This window comes from Tasmannia lanceolata, unplaced genomic scaffold (genome assembly GCF_043159265.1).
Source record: "Tasmannia lanceolata isolate RefF3 unplaced genomic scaffold, GAP_Taslan_0.1 ptg000025l, whole genome shotgun sequence".
Lineage (NCBI taxonomy): Eukaryota > Viridiplantae > Streptophyta > Magnoliopsida > Canellales > Winteraceae > Tasmannia > Tasmannia lanceolata.
In genome coordinates this window covers 4,868,692-4,890,517 of record NW_027518702.1, presented here as the reverse complement: position 1 = coordinate 4,890,517, position 21,826 = coordinate 4,868,692, and the positions used below count along the sequence as shown (strand labels likewise).

At 39.1% G+C, this 21,826-nt stretch overlaps 2 protein-coding genes and 1 long non-coding RNA gene across 3 annotated transcripts; 2 read left to right on the top strand and 1 right to left on the bottom strand.

The window, feature by feature from the left end:
- Nucleotides 1-1,552: 1,552 nt before the first annotated feature.
- Nucleotides 1,553-4,047, bottom strand: LOC143858210 (uncharacterized). The gene is made up of 3 exons (XR_013238888.1): nt 3,208-4,047; nt 1,882-2,106; nt 1,553-1,757 (listed from the first exon to the last, which is right to left on the bottom strand). It is a non-coding gene; the product is annotated as an uncharacterized LOC143858210 (long non-coding RNA).
- A 3,783-nt stretch (nt 4,048-7,830) lies between these two features.
- Nucleotides 7,831-8,334, top strand: LOC143857565 (uncharacterized). The gene has a single exon (XM_077368039.1). It carries the CDS (start codon nt 7,831-7,833, stop codon nt 8,332-8,334), a length of 504 nt encoding a protein of 167 aa, XP_077224154.1.
- A 3,570-nt stretch (nt 8,335-11,904) lies between these two features.
- LOC143858114 (uncharacterized) lies at nt 11,905-14,581 on the top strand. The gene is made up of 2 exons (XM_077368739.1): nt 11,905-12,069; nt 13,562-14,581. The coding sequence occupies exon 2, from the start codon at nt 13,587-13,589 to the stop codon at nt 14,289-14,291; it is 705 nt and encodes a 234-aa protein (XP_077224854.1). The 5' UTR covers nt 11,905-12,069; nt 13,562-13,586; the 3' UTR covers nt 14,292-14,581.
- The last annotated feature ends 7,245 nt before the right edge of the window (nt 14,582-21,826 follow it).

Here is a 21,826-nt window from a genome sequence, read left to right as displayed (position 1 = left end):
CCAAGTCGTGCAAAATGACTAAAATACCCTTATGACATAAAAATGATCAAAATAACCTCATATAGAGTAAAATGACTAAAATACCCCAAGATTATGGAAAATTACTGAAATATCCCTATATCAAGTAAAAATGACTAATGAATTTATTTCTAAAGAAAACCCTCCGTTTCGCAATCAAAATCCATTAAAAACAATTGTTTTCCCAAAACTTTAGCAACAAATTCGTTTCCCCTCTTAATATTCTTCAACCCCTTTCTTAATATCGTCCATTCCATTTGGTTGTATCCTCCCAAATCTTCCTGTTACACTTCCCTCCTGCATCACATGAATAAGAACCATATTAAAGATCTGGCACAGAGGAGCTGCACAAATGGACCTCCCGAACGTGGAAATATACAAGTTTGCCTCCAAGATTGAGTGTGTATTTTTATTTCTCATTTATTGGTGGATCTGAACTTGGTTTTGTATATTACTTCATTACTTATGTCATATTATGTTGCTTTGGAATTAATTTGTATTTTTCCAATATATTCTTTTTGAATTAATGTGTTCCATGAAATACTTAAATGACATAGAATTAATTTGACTTAATTTGTATTTTTTCAATGAATTCTTTTTAATTGATATATTCTTTCTGAAATGCCATTTAAGTTCTCTTTGACACCCACTTTTTTAATTGATATATTCTTTGAGATTTACAAGTTTTCTTGCTTGGTCATGGTGTTCTGCCTGCATGTGCTTCGGCAAAGGCAGCTGGGAAATTTTCCTAAACAAGTAGCAAGGTATAATCCGTAAGAGTCATGGTGTTCTGCCTGCATTGGTGGTTGTTGGTTTCTGGATCGTATCTGAAGTACGCAGCAAGGGGTGCTTGAGAGAGTGCTACCTCAAAATAATAATACAAGAATATAATAGTCATACTAGATTTCTTCTCAACCTCAATTCGGTTTGGGTTTGGGTTTGGGTTTTCCCTTTTCATTGTTGATTTCTGAGAACGGGATGGGGACCTATGTATTTGGATTGGGCCCACCATTTTGCAGCTCATGTTTTGATAAGGTCTGGCCACTATTTTACATCCATTCTTAGCATTGCGCCTCAATACTAGTATCTATTTATCTATGTAGGGCAGTCTTTTGGAAAAATTACATTTACACCCCCTCTAGTTTCTGACACGTACACTTCTACCCTGTGGTTCTAAATGTGACAACTACACCCCCTGTGGTTTCATTGGGTTTTTTTAACTGGATGGACCGGATAGCGAGGTGGAAATGACCAAAATGCCCTCGTCTTCCCCAACTGAAAATTAGGGTTTTCAAACCTGAAAACTAAAGATTAAGGTTATAGTTCCACATTTCAACCACATACTACCACGAACAAAAAATTACCACATGAATAGAAGGACACAAATTTGAAATTCCAGCATCTAGGGCTTGAAAGTATAAGGCTGTGGGAGAGATATTGGTCCTCTCCTCGATTCTTAGCACAATACTAACGATCGAAATGCTTGACCTAGATTGAACAAACACAGAATTCCAAACTCACAATCCCAATCAAGAAAAATGAAACACCCTTTTCTTCTTTTCTTTATAGATGAATTTAGAGTGATGAAAGAATTAAATTACCCATGTGGGTCGGCACTGTTTCACAAATTCATCCCGAAATTGCTTGCATTCGGCAGGGTAGAGAAGACCCATGGTAGCAATTTCTGTGGGTTTCTTTCAGGCTTCTTTTTCCATACAAGCATAAAAAGAGTCTCGTGCCTAATGAAATGGAATATGGTTAGTCATTAGGGCAAAAACATTTCTCTCTTTCTCGGGAGAAAAATGATGAATTATTATTTCCAAAGAAAAGGTGGAGAAAGGGAGAGAAGAGAGGGATGGATACCTTGTAGCAGGAGTTTCGGGCATCAGAGAGCACGTCGAAGTGGATTTTATCAGAGGCCATCACTATCTAATCCGCAGAGAGCAGCTTCTACTCATGTTTTGTTTTCTTCTCTTCCAAAGAAAAGGTGGAGAAATGGCCAAAGTGGCGACGGTGGCGGTGGCTGGAGGTGCGACGGCGGCGGTGGGAAATGGCGTAACCCTAATCCCTCTGCAAATGAGGGTATTTCTGTCATCAAAATATTAAGCATAGTTAGTTTCAGCCTTTCCGGCAGGTTAATCCAACGGACCGTTGATGGAGGGGGTGTACTTGTCACGTTTTGAAACCTTGGGGGTGTAGTTGTCACGTTTAGAACCACAGGGGTAGAAGTGTATGTGTCAAAAACTAGAAGGGTGTAAATGTAATTTTCCCTTCTTTTTTTTTTGTAGGCAAATCTGGGGTTTAGCAGACTCCTACCAAATCAAGTCTCAAATTCAGGATCTTCCGTTGCACGGATTTCTCGGGAAACGAGATCATAGGCACGTAGATTCAAGTTACAATCGGACAAATTGAGTTTCACTAGCGGTGCAACTTAGGTCGGGTTGGGTCGGGTTGAAGCCAACCCAAAGCTCTAAACTGTCAACCCGAACCCGACCCGACAAGAAAAATATATATTTCAACCCGAACCCGACCTGATTTCTCAATTCGGGTTGCGTCGGGTTGACCCGATTATGGTGATATCTTTCCCCTTTAGGTTTTTATGTTCTAAAAAACAAAATAGAAAAATGGTAATTTTTTTAAATGTCGGGTTTTGATGCGGGTCGAGTCAACCCGAAACCTCAACCTAAACCCAAACCCGGACCCGACTCAAATATAACCCGACCTGTGATTTTTCGGGTTTGACCCGACCCGAATTTCCACAAATACAAAATTTAGGAGAGGGAGAGGAGATGTGGGAACATGAATGTCTTATCTTTTTACAAGGGCAGTCGACTTTGGATATGCAATCCGTGTCGGTATTGGCTTCTCTCCATATGTGGGTAATTTCCATGATTTAAAGGGGAGAATGGAGTCTATAATATGATTCCAGAGTAAGGGAGATGATATTTTCACCCCGTCTGCAGTACGCATTCGCCCCCCTTATAACGTGAATAGTGGGCAACTCACGTTAAAAGGGGGGCGAATGCGTTCTGCTGAGGTATGGCGTGAAAATATCATCGCCCCATAGTAAAATGCACCTAAGATCAAATACTTTGAGGCGGCTTCTGTGGAAAATTCAGACTTTATTTTTTCCCCAACAAGGGACAGGGTAGTATGTAAAGAAGCAAAAGAATAATAGAGAAAGCATACCAAACCAATGCCCATCGTTGCACTTGGCTAAATTAAAACAATTAGCAGATTGAGTATGATTGGAGCCCTTCAGCTTGTTTGTGCTGTAGAGATTTCAGCCATACAAATGCAAACTGTCCGAAAAGCAACACTCAGCAAACAAAAAAACCAAATCAGGAATGGAAAGAAATGCCCATTGAGCCTGTGAAGAATTCTGACAAAAAAGACTTGAATGAAGAGCCAATCTTGGTCCCTTGTCTGGAGATTGTCCTTGTGGGAGAATCTTCTTCATCATTAAAAGGAGCACTCAAAGCAAAAGGGATTACAGAGAATAGCAATCAGACCCACAATAGTTTCAACTTGTTAGAAGAGCATGAAGAAGAAGAGGGCCAACCCAAAAGCTTTAACGAATACTCTAGTTCAGACGAAGAGAGTGAAGACGAAGAGTGTGAAGACGACTCTGGATCAGAGGAACCTGAAGAGACTCCCTCACTTCAAACAAGCATAAAAAGCCCTGGAGTCTCTCCAAAAAAGAATGTATCCTGGGCGGAAGAACTCAATAAAGTCCACTTGATTCAAGCCGATCATGAGGATAACGGTGAAGAGGAGACCCTGGATGTTGGACAATCAAACTGGCAGGAAGTTCCCAAGAGAACCTGGCCAAAGCGCTCACAAAGAGCCCATCTCACCCCCTCAAAATTAGATGATTATGTAATTCAGAAGTATTGATCATTTTGTTCTCTTAGGCTTAGTGCTTGTCGCTCTTATTTGTAGAGCCTTGGTTCCCCCTTCTCGCTTGTTCCGACTTAGGGTTGGTTTGTGATCTTATTGTTCTATCTTTTTCTTTATCTAATAAATCGGTAGGGGTCCCCATCAAAAAAAAAAAAAAATTACAATAATATTTTATTCTTGCTTATAGTGGATTTCTCTTCAACTCGCACGTATAAGTAGGAAATCTTGCTGGCCCACGTAAACATGTGTCCCCGGCCCATTGTGTATGGGTTATAGTTTGTTTGCTATTTTCATCGTGTATATATGCTACATGTGAGTCATGTTAGGTCTAACAAATTTCAACACTAGCTAGGTTAGACTATTTATTTTCTTCTATTTCTTTTTTTAGTAGGTAAACTAATTTCAACACTAGTGGACTGTGGACCCCTACCAGTTCAGTAATAAGAATAAGAATTACAATCTTTCATAGCTTCTCCTTGAGCTATCCATTAATACAGTATTGAGAAGGGCGGGAGGTACAATGGGAAGAGGAATAGTTTCCCCTTCACATGGGCAATCTACTTTTGAAAGGTAGTCTCCTGATACGTTTGCTTCTTTCCCCTTTATTGTTGAGAAATCCACTGGCCAAATCCGATCTGATCGTGCACAGATAAACGGAAAAGTAAAAAGAACACAAGTCACAAGATGAACACCAAGATTTATGTGGTTCGGCCAAGCCTACATCCACGGGTGAGAATACCATCTTCCACTATGTGAAAAACAATATACAAGGATTACAATGAATTAACTCAAAACTCACAACCCTTTCCTTGCCCTCTCACCTAAGATCATACAAGAGACTAATCCGAGAAAAAACCCAAGAGGAACCCCGAGAAAAGACCCAAGAAGAAACTTCTCTCTCACCCACCAAACAGGTAGCCGACACACCTCTTACCGCCCACCTTTGTGTAGCCGACGGGTGTCTACAGACACACACAAAGAGCCTCCCATAATGTGATCGTATGATGAACACGTACTGCTATAGATACCTAGGTTTCCCTAATACCCAATTAAAAGCAACCTTCTATTTTGTTTCTGCCTTCTCACCAAGAGTTGTGGGGAATAAGGCAACTTTCTCAGCGTTTACATTGGCGTTATTTCTTATTTGTTTGTAATATATATAAGAACACTGCACATTTGGAATATACATTTGTTATGACTAAAATTTTATGCAGTAAAAGTAAAGCTTGAGCTTAAAAATGTAAGGTGTGTAGTAAAATGAACTACTTTACAACTGGGGGGGTGTATATCAGCTCCCTATATTTAATAGGTACAAAGAAAATTCAATTTATAAGGCATTTTAGTAGCTTTATATTTATGGGATTTGCTCTTTGTACACTACTACAAGGGTGTGGCCAAGGGAAGAAAAGGGATGAATCTATCATTTATTAGCTAGTTTATATTCTCTTTTTTTTTCTTATTTTTGAGAAATAACAGATGCAAGGGCCTCTTTATACAAGGGCCGGAGAAGGGCCCTTGAATAGATCCACGCCATTTTTAAAGTAGTTGAGAAACCGAATTCGGTTGCACGTAATGACATAGATCTATTCAGAAGGATCTCACGATGATGCAGGACCTTCAATTAGGTGGCTGCTCTCACATGCAACGGACCATCCGCGAAATTACTTTTGCGATGGACTCTAGCAAATTCCGTATATCATTAATTAAACTCACTTGAACTTCAACTGTTGCAGTTCAAGTCAGTTTTTTAATTTGTAATCAAACAATGGAAAAGAATGAAATTTTGGAAAAGTCTTTTCTTTGCCAAACTTTTCTAGAAAACTCGTTTCTAGTGATTAATAATTGTCATTGCACTAGTTTCACACCATCTAGATGGCGACATTTGACTATATTGATGGTGTGGGGCCACCATTCTACACCTCGTGTTTTGAATCTTTTGATGGCACGAGGTGCACCATATCCACCTAACCCATGCATAAGGTGGGATCCACCATATTACAGCTCATGGTTTGATGGGGAGGGCAAAAACACACATTTGGGGCGAGGTGCTCCATGTCCAACCAAACCCTGTGCATTGGGTGGGGCCCATCACTTTACAGCTCGTGTTTTTCTAATGAAAATTTTTCATGGAAAATAACCTTTTAGCATTTTCTAAACTCACTTTCCATGAAATTTATTTCCCAAAATACAAAATTTTCCCTATTTTAAAGGACAATTGAAAACCTATACTAGACCTTGGATTTTTTTTCTAAGTAATGTTATTTTCAATGAATTTTTTTACACCTTATGCATAGCATATGGGTAAAGACGCTACCTCTCATGTTTTGATGGAGAGGGGCCCACCATTTTATACCCAAGCATAGCATTAGTGGGGCAAACCAATTTATGCCTCATATTTTGATGTAGTGGGGCCGCCATCTCCACCTAGTATGGCCCCCACTATTTTACACCTTATAATAGTATGAAGGACCGGAGCTCACCCTTTTCGACCTCAAGAGTTCTATTCAAACTCATGTTTGAGTATATGCCCAAAAAGCCAGTGTTTTGCAATAAAAGTTTTATCATATATTGATTTCATGACTAATGTTAAGTAACTAAAAGGAAAGTATATCGAAGCTTATTTCTATTGAACAAATGTCTTCCCTAGATAACAGTGCAGGAATATCATGCCCATGGATTTTCAGATCTTTATGTACACATCGTCATCAAGTCTCTTTTTTTTTTTTTTTTATGACGTAGGATGTCCCCACCCCCTTCGGGAGTAGGACTAATCCCTACAGATACACGCAACGACCCACTCACCATGTGTATCAAGTAAGTCGGGGGCAGGATTCGAACACTCATCAACATGGAGCAAACCCGTGACTTTAGGCCGAAGAGCCAACGCCTCGGTGGGATTCGAACATCGTCATCCAGTCTTGCTTCTACACATGTAGTAGGGTGACTTTATCTCGGTCACTCGGATAGAGACCCTATAGTGATAGTATGGTAAGAATGACTAGTAATAAGCAAAACAAACATCTTTTTCCTTTCTTTTTTTTGTTTTTTTTTTGTTTTTTGGGTTTGATCTCTATCTATTTTGGTCAGTGCCCACCTTTCCAAGATAGGTCATTAGGGTTTTCCTCTTCTTATGTTAGGTTCGGGTTGCGATAGTTATATTCGGGATAGCTCGAGTGGGTACGGGACAGGTTAGGGTTAGACAATTGGTAACCCGAGTTGGGTTTGGGTTGGCCTGAACCCGACCCAACCAGACCGGCCCAAGGTGCACCCTTACTAGAGAGCGATCAATTATCGATCACAATTATCTGACCGTCATCTATCTATACGTTTGTCTGTTTCTCCCTGTCCGTTCCTTAATAACTCATGCTAGCTAATGCTGAGAAAGAAACGGTTCAGATTGATCATCAAGATACTTACGAAATTACCCCTTTAAATTTTGACAAAAAAATACCCCTAGTTATAATATGATTTTGGGAGTTTCACTTAGCAAGTATTATGGCACAAATGCTTCACTAATTAATCCTCTTTCACTTCAAAATTTATTCACCCACTTAATTATCTACTATATGGTGGCCACAATCTCCATTAAACACCCTAACCCTAACCCTAACCCTAAGCCTAAGCCTAAGCCCAACCCTAACCCTAACCCTAACCCCTCCTTGTAATTTCTCCCAAAATAAGGGCCCCATTTCCCAACACTAACCTTCCTCTCACCACCGTCTATACAGCCTGTCACCAATGTTGTACAGGTTGGCCTCCTCTCTAAGTCCTATGAGCGACAAAAACTAATGACCACGAGAAAACCCACCTCATATAAATACCCATGTCGCCCCCTTCAAAGAAAAAATGAAAAAAGAATCACCGAGTCATTTCCTTCATTCCAACCGATTCGACTCGGACGAGTTTTCCCAAATGGGTGTCTGCCACTCGTCTGACGTGGCCTCAGTCCCAACAGCAAAGGTCATACTACAAGATGGAAAGTTAGAAGAGTTCTCGTATCCAGTCAAGGTCTCATACATTTTAGAAAAGAATCCGAGTTGCTTTATTTGTAACTCGGACGAGTTAGAATTTGAAAGCTTCGTAACTGCGATCAATGACTCGGACGAGTTACAACTGGGTCAGTTATATTTTGTATTACCATTGAGTAGATTAAAGTATCCGGTCCAAGCAGAAGAGATTGCCTCATTGGCTGTGAAAGCGAATAGGGCTTTGAGAGAGAGTGGTATAGAGTTTTTTGGTGGGTGTCGCCGGAATAGGGTGGTTTTTCCGGCGATGGGTGGCCGGAGGGAAGCTGGGGTCCGGCGAGATGTGGGCCATAGTGGTATTAGTGATGGATTAGAGGAGGAGAGGAGGGATAGAGTGAGGAATCGCAATGGGCGTAATTGTAAGGCAAAGTTGAGTGCAATTCAGGAATAGAAAATAACAGCTGGAATTTATTTTATTTTTTGGAGTTGTAAATGATACAGGAATTTTGGCCTCGTCCCTTGATATTACTTGTTTTCACTTTTTTTCCTCGTTTTTTTATTTCTTTCTTTTTGGGTAAAGTTACGGAAATACCCTTGAATACTTTTGAATTAGATCCAAAATTTTTCAAATCTCTCTCTCTCTCATTCGCTTAATTCTCATATTTTGATAATGGCACATCCACTTTGTTTTACACTTAAAAATAGCTATTCACGGCTATTAGTTTTTTACACTTAAAATTAAGCTTTTCACGGCTATTAGTCCCGAGTTTATTGAATAATGGAAGATCTAAACTTTGTGAGTAAAGTAGAGATAAGAAAATATGAGAAAAATAATAGTGTTAAAAAATTAAAATTTCAAAAATTGAGATGGATCTCAATTTCCATTCCAGTTGCCTTAACGGTTAAGTGAATGCTAATTTAAGCACCCACCCTTGTTATAAGAACACCCCCACACTTTGTCAGTAAAATAACTTAGAAGCATCAACTTCATCAGTCATCTCTATTAAAATCATAAAATTTTTCAAGATTTTACAATCCAGTTAAATGAATGGGATGCCCCAAGAAATACCATTTTCTAAAGACAAGTTTCTATTTGAGGCAGTAAATAGGGAATGCAACAGCTGTAGAGCAGAGCAGGAGGAATTCAATGGAAACTTGTTTTCTTATTCCCCTTTTTGGTCGCTTTTGTTTAAAAAGGAAGCAATGGATTTGCTGTTTTTCTAGGGCGATGATATTGTCACCCCCCCTAAATTACGCATTCGCTCCCCTTTTGGCTTGATTTGACGTCAAAAAGCATTAATAAGGGGGGCGAATGCGTACGCAGGGGGGGTGACAATATCATCGCCCTTTTTCTATTGTCATCTTCTATATTTAAAAAGTGAGCGGCGAAATAGCTTTATGCGAAGTTGCTTTGCTCGGTAATATGGCAGAAAGATTTAGCTAGGGTGCAACTTGGGTCCGGCTCAACCCGATTTTGGCTTGGCTTGGGTTAGGTTGGCATTTTCTTGGGTTGGATTGGGTCAGGATTGGGAAAAGCCAACCCGATTTAATTTCGGGTTAAGTTCTGGTTGAGGCCTTGGCAACCCGACCCAACCCGAACCCGACCTCCGTTTTCTAATTTTCTCATGATTTTCTACGATTATGCTATTTTTTCTTGTATTTTTTATTTGGCCTTAAGTGAACCCGAACCCAACCCGACTAAAGCTGACCCGATTTGGAGATGGGTTGGGTTAGTGTTGATCAACCTCAACCTGAGGCTCAAGTTGGGTTAGGGTTGAGAGAATGCTATCTCGGGTTGAGTTAGGGTTGGCCTCAACCTGACCCGAGTTGCACCCCTACGATTTAGCCCCTCACTTTAAAAGCCTCCTTAGATGACTTAAATGATTAAGACAAAATATGTTAAAAAGCGAGCAACTGTTACTTATAAGTAGGGCTGCAACTCGGGTCGAGTTTTGGAGAACCCAACCCTACCCGAGAAATATCTCAGGTCGGGTCGGGTCGGGTCGGGGTTTTTTTCGGAAAACCCACGATTCTCAAATCCGGCCCTACCCATGATAAATCTCGGGTCGGGTCGGGTCGGGTTTTTTCACGTTGACGCAATTTTTTAAGGAAAATTCTTGTTTGGCAAGGCAACTCAACTCATAGAAGTAGAAATTACACTCACATTACACTTGAATCAAACAATGATGTAATTACACTCACATTACACTTGAATCAAACAATGCCGTAATCAAACAATGTTGTAATTACAATCAAACAATGCTGAATCAAACGCTTGAATCAGCTCAACTCATAGAAGCAAAAATTACACTCACATACAATAACAGTGGGTGCGTGGGTTTTCACTTTTAACTTGTAACTAACAATAGAAAAAAATGTACATACTATAACTTATGTAACTCGGGTCGGGTCGGGTCGGGCCCCTTCAAACCCGGCTCAACCCGAGATTCATGCGGGCTTTTGAATGCTCAACCCGGCTCGACCCGAAACCCATGAAACCTGAACCCGACCCAGGTTATTTTCGGGTCGGGTCGATGCGGGTCGGGTAAAACCCGGCTCGAGTTGCAGCCCTACTTATAAGCCATTTTGCTGCTCACTTTTGGTTGTGTTTGGCGTACCGTTTGAAATAGCATTTGAAACGCTGTTTTGCAAAACGACGTTTTCATGTTTGGTTGGCCAGATCAAAATGGCATTTTAAACGGCAAACGGAGGTATTGTGTGTTTGGTTGCAAATGACCCAACATGGAGTTTTAGTGGTAAAATGACCAAAAAGGTCATTGTTTTAGGGAAGTTGCAGAGAGAGAGAGAGAGAGAGAGAGAGAGAGAGAGAGAGTTAGGGCAAAAAAAAAGGTGTAAAAATGGGTTTTGATGAGGGCAAACACGTAAAAACTCATAGCCCAAAAACTCTGTTCAAAGCGGCGTTTTGCAAATGGACCTCCCCTCTCCAATTACAAAACACCGTTTTGAGGGTTCAAAACGGTGTTTCAAACGGTGGTTGCGCACCCAAACACTCCCAAACGGCCGTTTGGCCTCAAAACGGTGTTTTAAACGGTACGCCAAACACGCACTTGATGGGATTTGCTAGCTACCTTAGCAGAAAGACTTTGTGGCCATGTCAAATGAATTATTAAATGAATTAGGCCGGAGGTCAACATGTGTGGCTGTCATCACATTTAGATGGCCACGAAACTGCTTTTTGGGAAGGTGGTTAACAAGTCCCCACTTGTCATATTATGTGTAAGTCCCTTCATATTATGTCCTTTTCATTTAATGCATCCTAGTAGTGTGTCCAGGTCCTGTCCACTAAACTTCGGTTTCGGATAGTCCATCAGATTGCCTAGGGGTGCAACTTGGGTCAGGCTCAACTCGAACCCGATGGGTTCAACCCAATTTTGGCTTGGGTTGGGTTGGCATTTTCTTGGGTTGGGTTGTGTTAGGGTTGGGAAAAGCCATTCCGGTTAATTTCAGATTGGTTAGGGTTGATGCCTTGGCAACCCGACCCGATCCGAACCTGACCTCCGTCCTCTAATTTTATCATGTTTTTCTTAGGGCAGTGATAAATCGACTCCCAAATATCTTAAATCGACCCCATGTGTCTTTCTCTCTCCTCTTTTTCTTAGGATTATGTTTTTTTCTTGTATTTTCCTATTTGGCCCTATATGAACCCAAATCCAACCCGATTCATTCCGAACCCAACCTGACACGATTTGGAGGCGAGTTAGGTTAGGGTTGACCATTCTCAACCCGACGCTTGGGTTGGGTCGGGTTAGGGTTGAGGGAATGCTATCTCAGGTTGGGTTAGGGTTGGCCTAAACCCGACCCGAGTTGCACCCCTAGATTGCCTGGATCCATTGACACCCCTCTCACTGATATTCCTACTACCTTGTTTTGATAATGATGCGAACTCACCTATAATTCCCAAAAAACTCTCAGCAGCAAATTAATAAAGAAAAGACAAGTTGAATTCGTGTCACTATCAAAACATAGTAGTTAAAATATCAGCAGCCAATTAAAAACATTGACTTAAAAGTTAGAAACTAAAAAAAGTGTTGCCCATAGGAAACCATGCGGAAACCGTCAGGAACCTTCCGTTCAATTTTCCTTATTTTACCTGTGATTTTTCCCCTCTTTTGAAGAAAATCGTCGCCTTGTTGCTCTTCTTCAATACATTTCCGTTCTACCCTAGGTCAGTCGTTTTTTTTTTCTTTTATTGTTTTTTTATATAATTTTTCTCTGATTTTTTGCGTTCTATGGATTGGATCCGTTCTTAATGCAAAACCCTAGATTTCTTAGATTGATTTTTGGGCGGATTGCTTTATACCGTTCGAAGGTAAAAAACTGTATTGATTTTTTTCTATTTTGACTTTCTTGTTCTTTCTCAAATGATACGATGCGTGTGTTAGATGGGTTTTTTTTTCGGTCATCGTTACAATTCAAATTAGGGTTTTTTGTTGTTGTCATAGTTTCAATTCAAATTGGGTTTCGAAAACTGGTGGTGTTGGTGTTTCTCTGATTTCTTGTTTTCCCTTGAGATTAGGCTCCTTTGATTGTTGGCTGATATGGATCCTCAGTCTTGAAATCTGATCTGAAAGAATTGGGTTTTGTTTATGAATTGATTTTCTTGTTTGTTGGTTAGGGTTTTGAAATCTGATGCTGAATGTGTTGGGTTTTTGTTTATGAATTGATTTTCTTTTTTGTTAGTTAGGGTTTTGAAATCTGATGCTGAATGTGTTGGGTTTTTCTGTTTATAAAATGATTTTCTTGTTTGTTGGTTAGGGTTTTGAAATTTGATGCTGTATGTGTTGGCCTTTGCTAATTGATTTTCTTGTTTGTTGGTTAGGGTTTTGAAATTTGATGATGTATGTGTTGGTTTTTCTGTTTATGAATTGATTTTTTTGTTTGTTGAATAGGGTTTTGAAATTTGATGCTGAACGTGTTTTTTTTTTTAATGGTAATGTGTTGTCTTTTGTTTATGAATCGACTTTCTTGTTTTTTGATTAGGGGGTTTTGAAATTTGATGCAGAATGTGTTGGTTTTTGTTTATGAATTAACTTTCTTGTTTGTTGATTAGAGTTTTGAAATTTTGCGTTTTGGTTTTTGTTTATGCATTGACTTTCTTGTTTGTTGATTAAGTTACTGAAATTTGATGTTGAATGCGTTGGTTTTTTTTATGAATTTTGAAATTTGGCATTTTGGTTTTTGTTTATGAATTGACTTTCTTGTTTGTTGATTAGGTTTTTGAAATTTGATGCTGAATGTGTTGGTTTTTTTTATGAATTTATTTTCTTGTTGGTTGATTAGGGTTTTGATGTATTGATTTTCTTGTTTGTTGATTAGCACTTTGAAATTTTGGAGAAATTATATGGTGCCTGACCTGCAAGTCCCATGTGGGTGGTACGTCAAAAGTACCGCCCTTGATATTTGATCCAACAGCAGCCTCTTAAAAAGTGGTCTGCTGTTAGATCAATTATCAAGGGCAGTACCGCCCACACAGGACTCGACAGTTGGGGACCGTATAAAAACTCTCAAATTTGATGCTGAATATGTTGGTTTTTGTTTATGAATTGATTCTCTTGTTTGCTGATTAGGGTTTTGAAATTTGATGCATAATGTGTTGGTTGTTCAGTAGGGTTACGAGTCGGATGTCCTTATAAATTAGGGTTTTATGTGTTTTTCAGGCTTTGGGAGATCCCGAATTTGGAGATGGCCAGTGAGTTTGAACCGCCCCAAAGCCCGTCTTTCTCAGGCAGTGGTGGTAATGATTCAGCTAGTTTTGAATGCAATATCTGCTTTGAATTGGCCCAAGACCCAATTGTAACCCTCTGCGGCCACCTCTTCTGTTGGCCTTGTCTTTACAAATGGCTCCATCTTCACTCAAATTCACAGGAATGTCCGGTCTGTAAGGCCATCATACAAGAGGAGAAATTGGTCCCTCTTTTTGGCAGAGGAAAAGCACCCATGGATCCAAGGTCTAAGTCGTTACCCGGCGTTCATATCCCTAACCGCCCCTCTGGTCAAAGACCTGAAACTGCCCCTTCCCCGGACCCGAATCATTTCCCTCAGCACAATCATTTTCCTCAGCACAACCATTTTCCTCAGCATGGCTTTGGATTCATGGGTGGGTTTGGGCCAATGGCAACCACGAGGGTTGGAAACTTCACGTTATCTGCTGGTTTTGGTGGTCTGCTGCCATCTCTCCTTAGCTTGGGTGTACATGGCTCTGCGTACACTAATGCATATGGTCCTCCCGCTGCTGGGTTTCCTGCATGGTATTCGAATTCATTTTATGGTGGCCATGGTCATAGGTTTATGCAGCCTCCGACTCAAGGACGACAAAGTGATTCTTCTTTGACATTGCTGTTGTTTTTGATTGGTATGTTTGCGATTGTTGCCGTTCTTTCTTGGTAGGTAAATATGGTCTTTGAAACTCAGACAATGGGTATCTTTAATATGTTTGTGAATTTCATAAACTGCATTCATAGGTTTAGTTTTAAGTATTGTCAATAAATTGTTCAGAGATTGCTTTATCTATAGTTTTTGGGCTGTGTCATTTGTGGATCATTAGAATATGATGTCGATTGAATGCATTCCTAATTGGAATGCAGTATGTTCTCTTTATTTTGAAGCTGAACTTTGTCAAGAGACGGTGTATCAATGTAATTTTTTGCTGTTTGAATGATATTTTGGTCCTTTGCATATTCTAGCATGCTTGAAGACTAGGAACTATCAAATGTATATTCCATATTATTTGGTAGCAGAATGCCATTTGTAGTGTCGGCGGTGTATGCATTGGAGAAGGTGCTTTCTAGTTTTTCTTCCAAGTGTAGGCTCTGGCTCGAGACATGATGATCACTTCAGTCGATGTGATTCACCTAGTCACCTAAACGATTCCATTGGTGATTGTGTCTGGGTTCATCACCTATTGTTTAGCTGCTAGGTTTTTTATGGTTGGCTATGGGTTTAGGCCATCAACTTGCTATTGCCCTATTTTCTATTGCCAAGCTGGTCAGTCTGGTATTTAGAATAATCTCTGTTCATTTACAAATTTACACGTCAATTCGAATTTTTTAGTTATATACTTACTAATTTTTTTTATTGTTCTGATTAGTCAATATTAGGTTAAAAAAATTATAGCAGAGTAATTAGTAAAACTGAGTCTTAATTACTCTTTAGTTTTTTTTTTCTATGAAAAGCAATCATGAGTCATGAAGAACGTGCCAAATGTCAGTGCCATTGATATTAATGAACCTTTTAAACATTTGTTGATGCTAGTTTGAGATTTATGTGTAATGATTAGCCCAATAAGCATTTACATATGTATGCTTGTTTGTTGTAAAATAATTCTATGAAAAAAAATTCTGATGCAACATTGTGCTTACAATTCTTCTTTATGTCATTGGTGACCGCATAGGTGCCTAGGTGATCACCTAGATGCCAAAATGGTTTGGTGCATGGTTTTAAATTTCTTCGAAATTTTCTTGAAATGACCTAATTTTTTTCATTTCCATCCCCATCAAAATGAAATTTGCATGATTTCCTTTTACGTCATTATTTCCCCAAAATTTTGATCGGAATTCGATTGAAATCCCACCGAAATCCCAACCGAAATGGTTGGAACAACAAAAAATGAGAAGATGTTATTATTTGCATTTCATTAATGTAGAGAATGATTTTTGGTAGGCAACATCATTGAACTACACAGCAAAGTAACCATATCTTATGCATGAGATGTCAGATCGGCATGGACCAATAATACCTCACAACTCTATGTGGTGTTGACATATATTTGGGGTCCTTAGAGTGGAGACTCGTCCTTGTACTTCTTATGCTTCATTATATTGTACTTCTATATTTACTTTACTGTTCCAGACATGCGTCACAATGCATGTCACAAGGTGTTCGATGTGATGAAACCATTATGAAAGGATTTCTTGCTTATGTGATGGTTTCTAAGTATGTATTTGTGCTTATTCTAGCATTTTCCAAGGTTTCATCTTAAAATTTCATCATTTGCATACGTTTTTTTTATAGATTTAAAAAATTCATCATTTGCATTTTTTTTAAATGACAAGTTCATTATTTGCATATGTTTCCATACGTTTTCGTGATTTTACAATGTTTCCACAGAAACTGAAATGTTTCCATTTCCATGCCGACCAAAACCATAATTTGAAACCTTGCCAATAATACCTCACAACTCTATGTGGTAGTGATATAGAGTTGGAGTCCGTGAAGGAGAGATTGGTGATTGTACTTTCTTCTGCGTTACTTCTTTATTGACTTCACTGTTCAGACATGTGCAACAACTCATGTCACTAGTTGTTCGATGTGATTAAAAGCTATTATGGATCACTTTCTTGTTTATGTGATAGTTTCCAAGTATGAATTTGTGCTTATTTTAGCATTTCCCAAAGTTCCATCTTAAAATTTCATCATTTGCATATATTACCATACGTTTCTTTAACTTTACAAGATTTTACTGAAATTTCTAACCGAAACTGAAATGTTTCCGTTTCCGTGCGGACCGTGCCGACCGAAATCAAAACCGAAACTGAAATTTAAAACATTGGCCATTGGTGATAGAAAGGTGGCTAGCAACTTTCTTTGTCAAATGTTTGCTTCTAGACTTTCTTCTCTACTTTATGTTGTTATGTAAGATTCCTTGGCTTTAAGAAGCTACATAATTAGTTTGTTTGGGAAGCATAGATATAGCTAAGAAAGTGATGCATATCATTATGAGGAAGGTGTGTAAATCAAAGTTGGGAATTGGAAATATAAAGTGGAAATCTGGGCTCTTTGGATAATTGGTTATGGATGTTTGTGGAAGAGAGAGAGGCTTTGCACCAAGAAGTTATAGGGCTTGTTACAATTGTGCTTGCATACCTTTCGATCTACTTATGTTTATTCACGATTTCATGTTCCATTGCCATGAGACTTGACAAGCAGCGTATGATTTTCTTTGGGAAGGAAGGGATAAAGAGAAGAGGATGATTCGTATCATTAAGAGGAAGAAGATGTGTAAACTAATGAGGTTGGATGGCTTGAGAGTTGGACACATATAATGGAAACAGTGGGCTCTTTCGGGTATACAGTTACGGAGGTTAAGAGAGATGTTATATGGATTGAAGTTATTTGGGGCAAACATGGGATTGGATGGAGGTCAGATATATTTGGAGAGCTATTGGTTTGGAGTCTTGTAGGCCTGTGTTCATGTAGGGGATTGTGTTTTGTGTGGGAAGGAAGGACAGGATTATATTTTCGTAGGATGTTTGGTTATGAGCAGTCCCAGTATGCCTCGCCTATCCAAGGTTTTATATATATTTTATATATTTATATGTATTAGTGAGTTGGGGGCATGGTTTTAATTTTTGTACGAAATCCGGCGGTTGAGACCGAAATCCAAAATAGCGGGTTTCACCACATTTCGAAATTTCGAATTTCGGTAATTTCCTACATTTCGGCCAAAATTTTGAGAAATTGATTTTTTTTTTTAAATATAGAAATATTCCGAAATTTCGTAAGTAATTAACTAATAATTTTTTATTATTACCAGATTTCAGCCAAAGAAATTTGGTAAATAATTAACTAATAAATTTTTTATTATTACCGGATTTCAGCCGAAATTTTGGGATTTCGGCTGAAATTTTGGTTTCGGCCAAGGCCGAAATGGATGCCGGAACCGAAATTTAAAATCGTGGTGGGAGGATAGGATCATTGAGACTGTTATAGGAGGATGGGAGAGGAGGTGGACTGGGAGAGCGGGTATTTAGGAGAAATTTTGTGGATGAGGTGGGCAATGCGGTGTAGTATTGGTCTGTGGAGAGTTGGCCACCTGCTGAACAATTTTCAGGTTAGCAGCGAGATGGACATTCGTTTCTCTCATGTTCTGCTGGAGTTAAATGAAGAGGCTGACTCCCTCTTAAACGACGGAGTTGGCCTGAATCATTTGTAAATGGAAATATTCTGCGACTGCGACTGTGATGTCGTATTTGCTGCTTTCTGTTGTTTTTCATTTTTCTTAAATCTTGATCCTTTCTTTTGATACATAAAGTGTTATCTGCTCACCCAAAAAAGAAGAAGATAGGGTGGCATTTATTATCACGAGTTGATTAGTCCTGATTTTTTCCATGTATCTCATCGGAATGATGGGAGGATCGAAATTGGAATCCTAATGGTAATGGTACCTTAAAGTTTGCTCCTTTCTCCATCTCTTGGCTTATGTAGTGGTTCTTGCCACCTCATGCATATTGGCTTTTCATAGGGATTTTGTTCACAGTATCAATAGTCCTGATAGGCTTTAGAGGAGAAAAGATGATCTCGCCAATATGTATGAAGCTAATGTGTTTCATACGAGGTGCCAAAGAATCAGTAGATTCATATATTCATTTATTTTAAGGTGGTGGCTAGGGGTGCTATTCGGGGAAAAAAGAAGAAGTGGTGCCTAATGTTTGTGGCATTTTTTTCGGAGTGCTCCAGCATGTTGTGGGTGTTCCTCCCGAATTGGGGACTTAAAGTGGGGCGTGTGTGTTTTGTTCCCTCAAGGAAATAGAGTTTAGATACTCTTGGAGCATCACACATTTGCTGGGTTCTTTGCATGAAAGAAATATTAGAATTTTGAAGGTTAGGATTCTCAGCTATGTTGGTGGATATAATCAATTTTGGCATATCATTTAAAACATAAAAAAACCGAGTAAAATCTACTGTTGGTGATAAGAACTACCAAGTCCTGAGTGATGGATTTACAATATTTCTAGTGCTACAAGGAGGCAACTTACAGGAAAAATTTAATGCTACTGGAGTCAAAATTCGAGTTTAAGCCTACCACAGGATAAAATTGAGGTATATTTTTCCGTGACATAAAAAAATGTCGTATTCATCTTATGTCTCAGGGTTCTAAATGCCGTAGTGACATTTCCATCGCAAATACTCCATTTTAATTCTCAAATAACATGTCTAGCAGGTTCCTGGTGTATATATTTTATTCATTGGGTAATCATGCATTTAGGTGTAGCTGTGGTAAGTCGTCTTAGTGATGGTCATGGAGTCACTAAAGGTTCAAAGTATGCAGGACTCCTCTTAATCTGGCTTCCACATGACTATGATTCCTAAATCACTTAACGCTTGCTGCATCTGCTAGCAAAAAGGTTTATATTTAACTGTGGATCAATTATGTCAATGGCCCAGCCCTCACAGTATGATCAGAGGAACTGGTCCTCAGAAATTAAGATTTTTTGGAGCTCAAACAGGATGCATGACACTCTTGGATGGCTACATGATATGGCAGGCTAGCATCATTCTATGCTTCTCTCAGAAACAGGAGGCTTACTTGGAATAGCTTCTACAGACCCCCTTTTGGAAGTAAAGGCCCATGTCAATCATACCTGTTGTATTGCATTGGTGGGGCTCTCCTATAGATTCAACCCTTGGCGTAGTAGAAAGAGGCTTTTTTTATAGTCAAATTTTAGTTTGAAGTAAAAAATTGCTGTTTTAGTAAGTTTTAGTCTTTCACTTTTAGGTCATTTTGGAGCGTCCTGAGCGCCCCATTAGCCTTTGGAGACCTCATGTTTTTGTATTTGAGTTTTGGACACAGAATACATCAATCATCCTCATGCTCATGTTGTGTGTGTGTCTGAGAGAGAGAGAGAGAGAGAGAGAGAGAGAGAGAGAGAGAGAGAGAGAGAGAGACATCTTGCTGTTGCTCCAGCAGGGTCGAGGAGCAACAAGGGTGACGGTAATTGCCACAAATATGGATTTCCAAATAACGTCTCGCAGAAAAGATTTGAATATCAGATTTTTTTCACTGTTGTAGCTGATTTGGTAATAGAAGGATCCAATCCAGTTCCAAATTTCAACTGCAAATGTGAGAAATCCAATCTAAATCTTGTAGGTATCCAAACGTGGCCTTAATTAATGATTTTTAATGAGTTTTTATGGAGTTGAGATTTACTATTTTTAGAATGTAGAATTTACTGTTTTAGGAAACTCAATATTTTTAGTAAGTACATAAGTAGGGTTGGGTCAGAGTCTTGGTTGGATTAAGATTCTTTCAAATGGGCCTGTTTCAATCCAATGGAGGACCTCCTCAAATGGCCATCCATTCCTTGTTGGTAGGATTGATACAGTCCTATAGTGTAATTGTTGGGGTGTCACTCCAAAAAAAGATGGTATTTTGGAAAGATGTTTGCCTAAGCTGAGCAATCAAACAAAATTGGTATTGAGTTCTCTGTAATTAGTAGAGATTGAGCAGTGGCAAATTCAGGTCAGCCCAAATCTTTCAAAGAAAGGAGGCTAGAAATTTTGAGTAATAGAAAATTCAGGTAAGCCCTCAGATATTTCAAAGAAAGGAAACAAGCAATTGGAGTAATAGAAAATTCAGGTGAGCCCTCAGATCTTTCAAAGGAGAGAAGAAATTAGAGTAATAGAAAATTCAGGTAAGCCCCTCAGATCATTCAAAGAAAGGGGCCAAAGCCTTCACCTGTGGAAGAAAGTCTGCAAAACGACATTTTGATTGTTGACCAATGTTCCAAAACCTGGACCAGGGTTGATCATCTAACCATTCCAACCCCATTAATAAAAAAATTCTGATATTAAAAATTAGAGGGAAATGATATTGCCACCCCTTTCTTCTCATTTCTATCTTAGTTCTGAAAACGACTATTTTCAGGAAAGAACAAAAAAAGATGTGGAAATGCTGCACTTTTAGCAAAAGACAAACAAAGGGTTAAAATTATGGGTATAATGTGATCTGAATGTGTCCATTGGATCCATTTGGATCCATATTCGTCCCTCCTCTTTCTTAACACTAATCTCTAACTGTACAACCTAAACAGGACCTGGGACACTCAATAGGACGGTCCAATTGGAAATGGATCCGAAAAGGATCGTCACCGACACTCAGAAAGTAGCATTCAAAAGAACTCCGAAAAGGATCCGATGGATAAGTAATCTGAATGGATCGTTGCCAGTAGTCCAAGACATGGGTGGATACTATCTGAAGTAGATCCAAACCATTCATATGTTGGGACCTCTAATAGGATGTGCTAAAAAATAATCCCCATGTGATGATCCTGACCTTCGATCTGAAGAGTTTTCTATAGTGTTTCATCCCTTAACACTTTTTAATGGTTATGATCTATCTCCAATGGCTATCAACTCTAATCTTAGACAACATAAGATCCAAGGTGGGGCCCTTCCTTAGATCTCTTGATAGCCATTGTAGATAGATCATCTAATGGGCCCACCTCGGATTTCACTTTTGCTCACAAGTAGGTAGCCATTGGAGATAAATCATCTGTTGGCCCAACCATGGATTTCACATGATGTCCCCAACATGAATTTAACATTGTCCAGAATTGATATCCATCAGAGATAAATCATCTAAAGCCCTACCTTGGATTTCAAATGGCCATAGGGTTTTTCGACTTCCACCAGGATTGATCATTAAACCGATCCATGAGGACTTGCCTGTTGAGGCTTACTTTTGCTCATTGAGGCCTAGTCCATAGTGAACCATTTATATGAAAATTAATATCCAAAACCTGATAAAGATGTTAGGAATAAATTTTCTTATTTAGATGTTTTCCTTATTTATGTTGTTGCTATCTTATATTAGCTTTCCTTATTTCCTGTTTTCTATTCTGCTGATTTCTACTTCCATATTTTGCTTTCCCTAATTTCTATATAATGTAGATGCCGTATGGCTTTTGAGTAAGGAATTATCAAATTAAGTGTGTGTTTGGCGTACCGTTTAAAACACCGTTTGGAGTTTGAAACACCGTTTTGGGGCCAAACGACCGTTTGGGAGTGTTTGGGTGCGCAACCGCCGTTTGAAACGCCGTTTTGAACAGAGTTATTTTGCTGTAGGTTTTTACGTGTTTGCCCTCACCAAAACCCATTTTTACGTATATGCGTGCGATTTTATGCGTTACGTCAAATACCAAAAC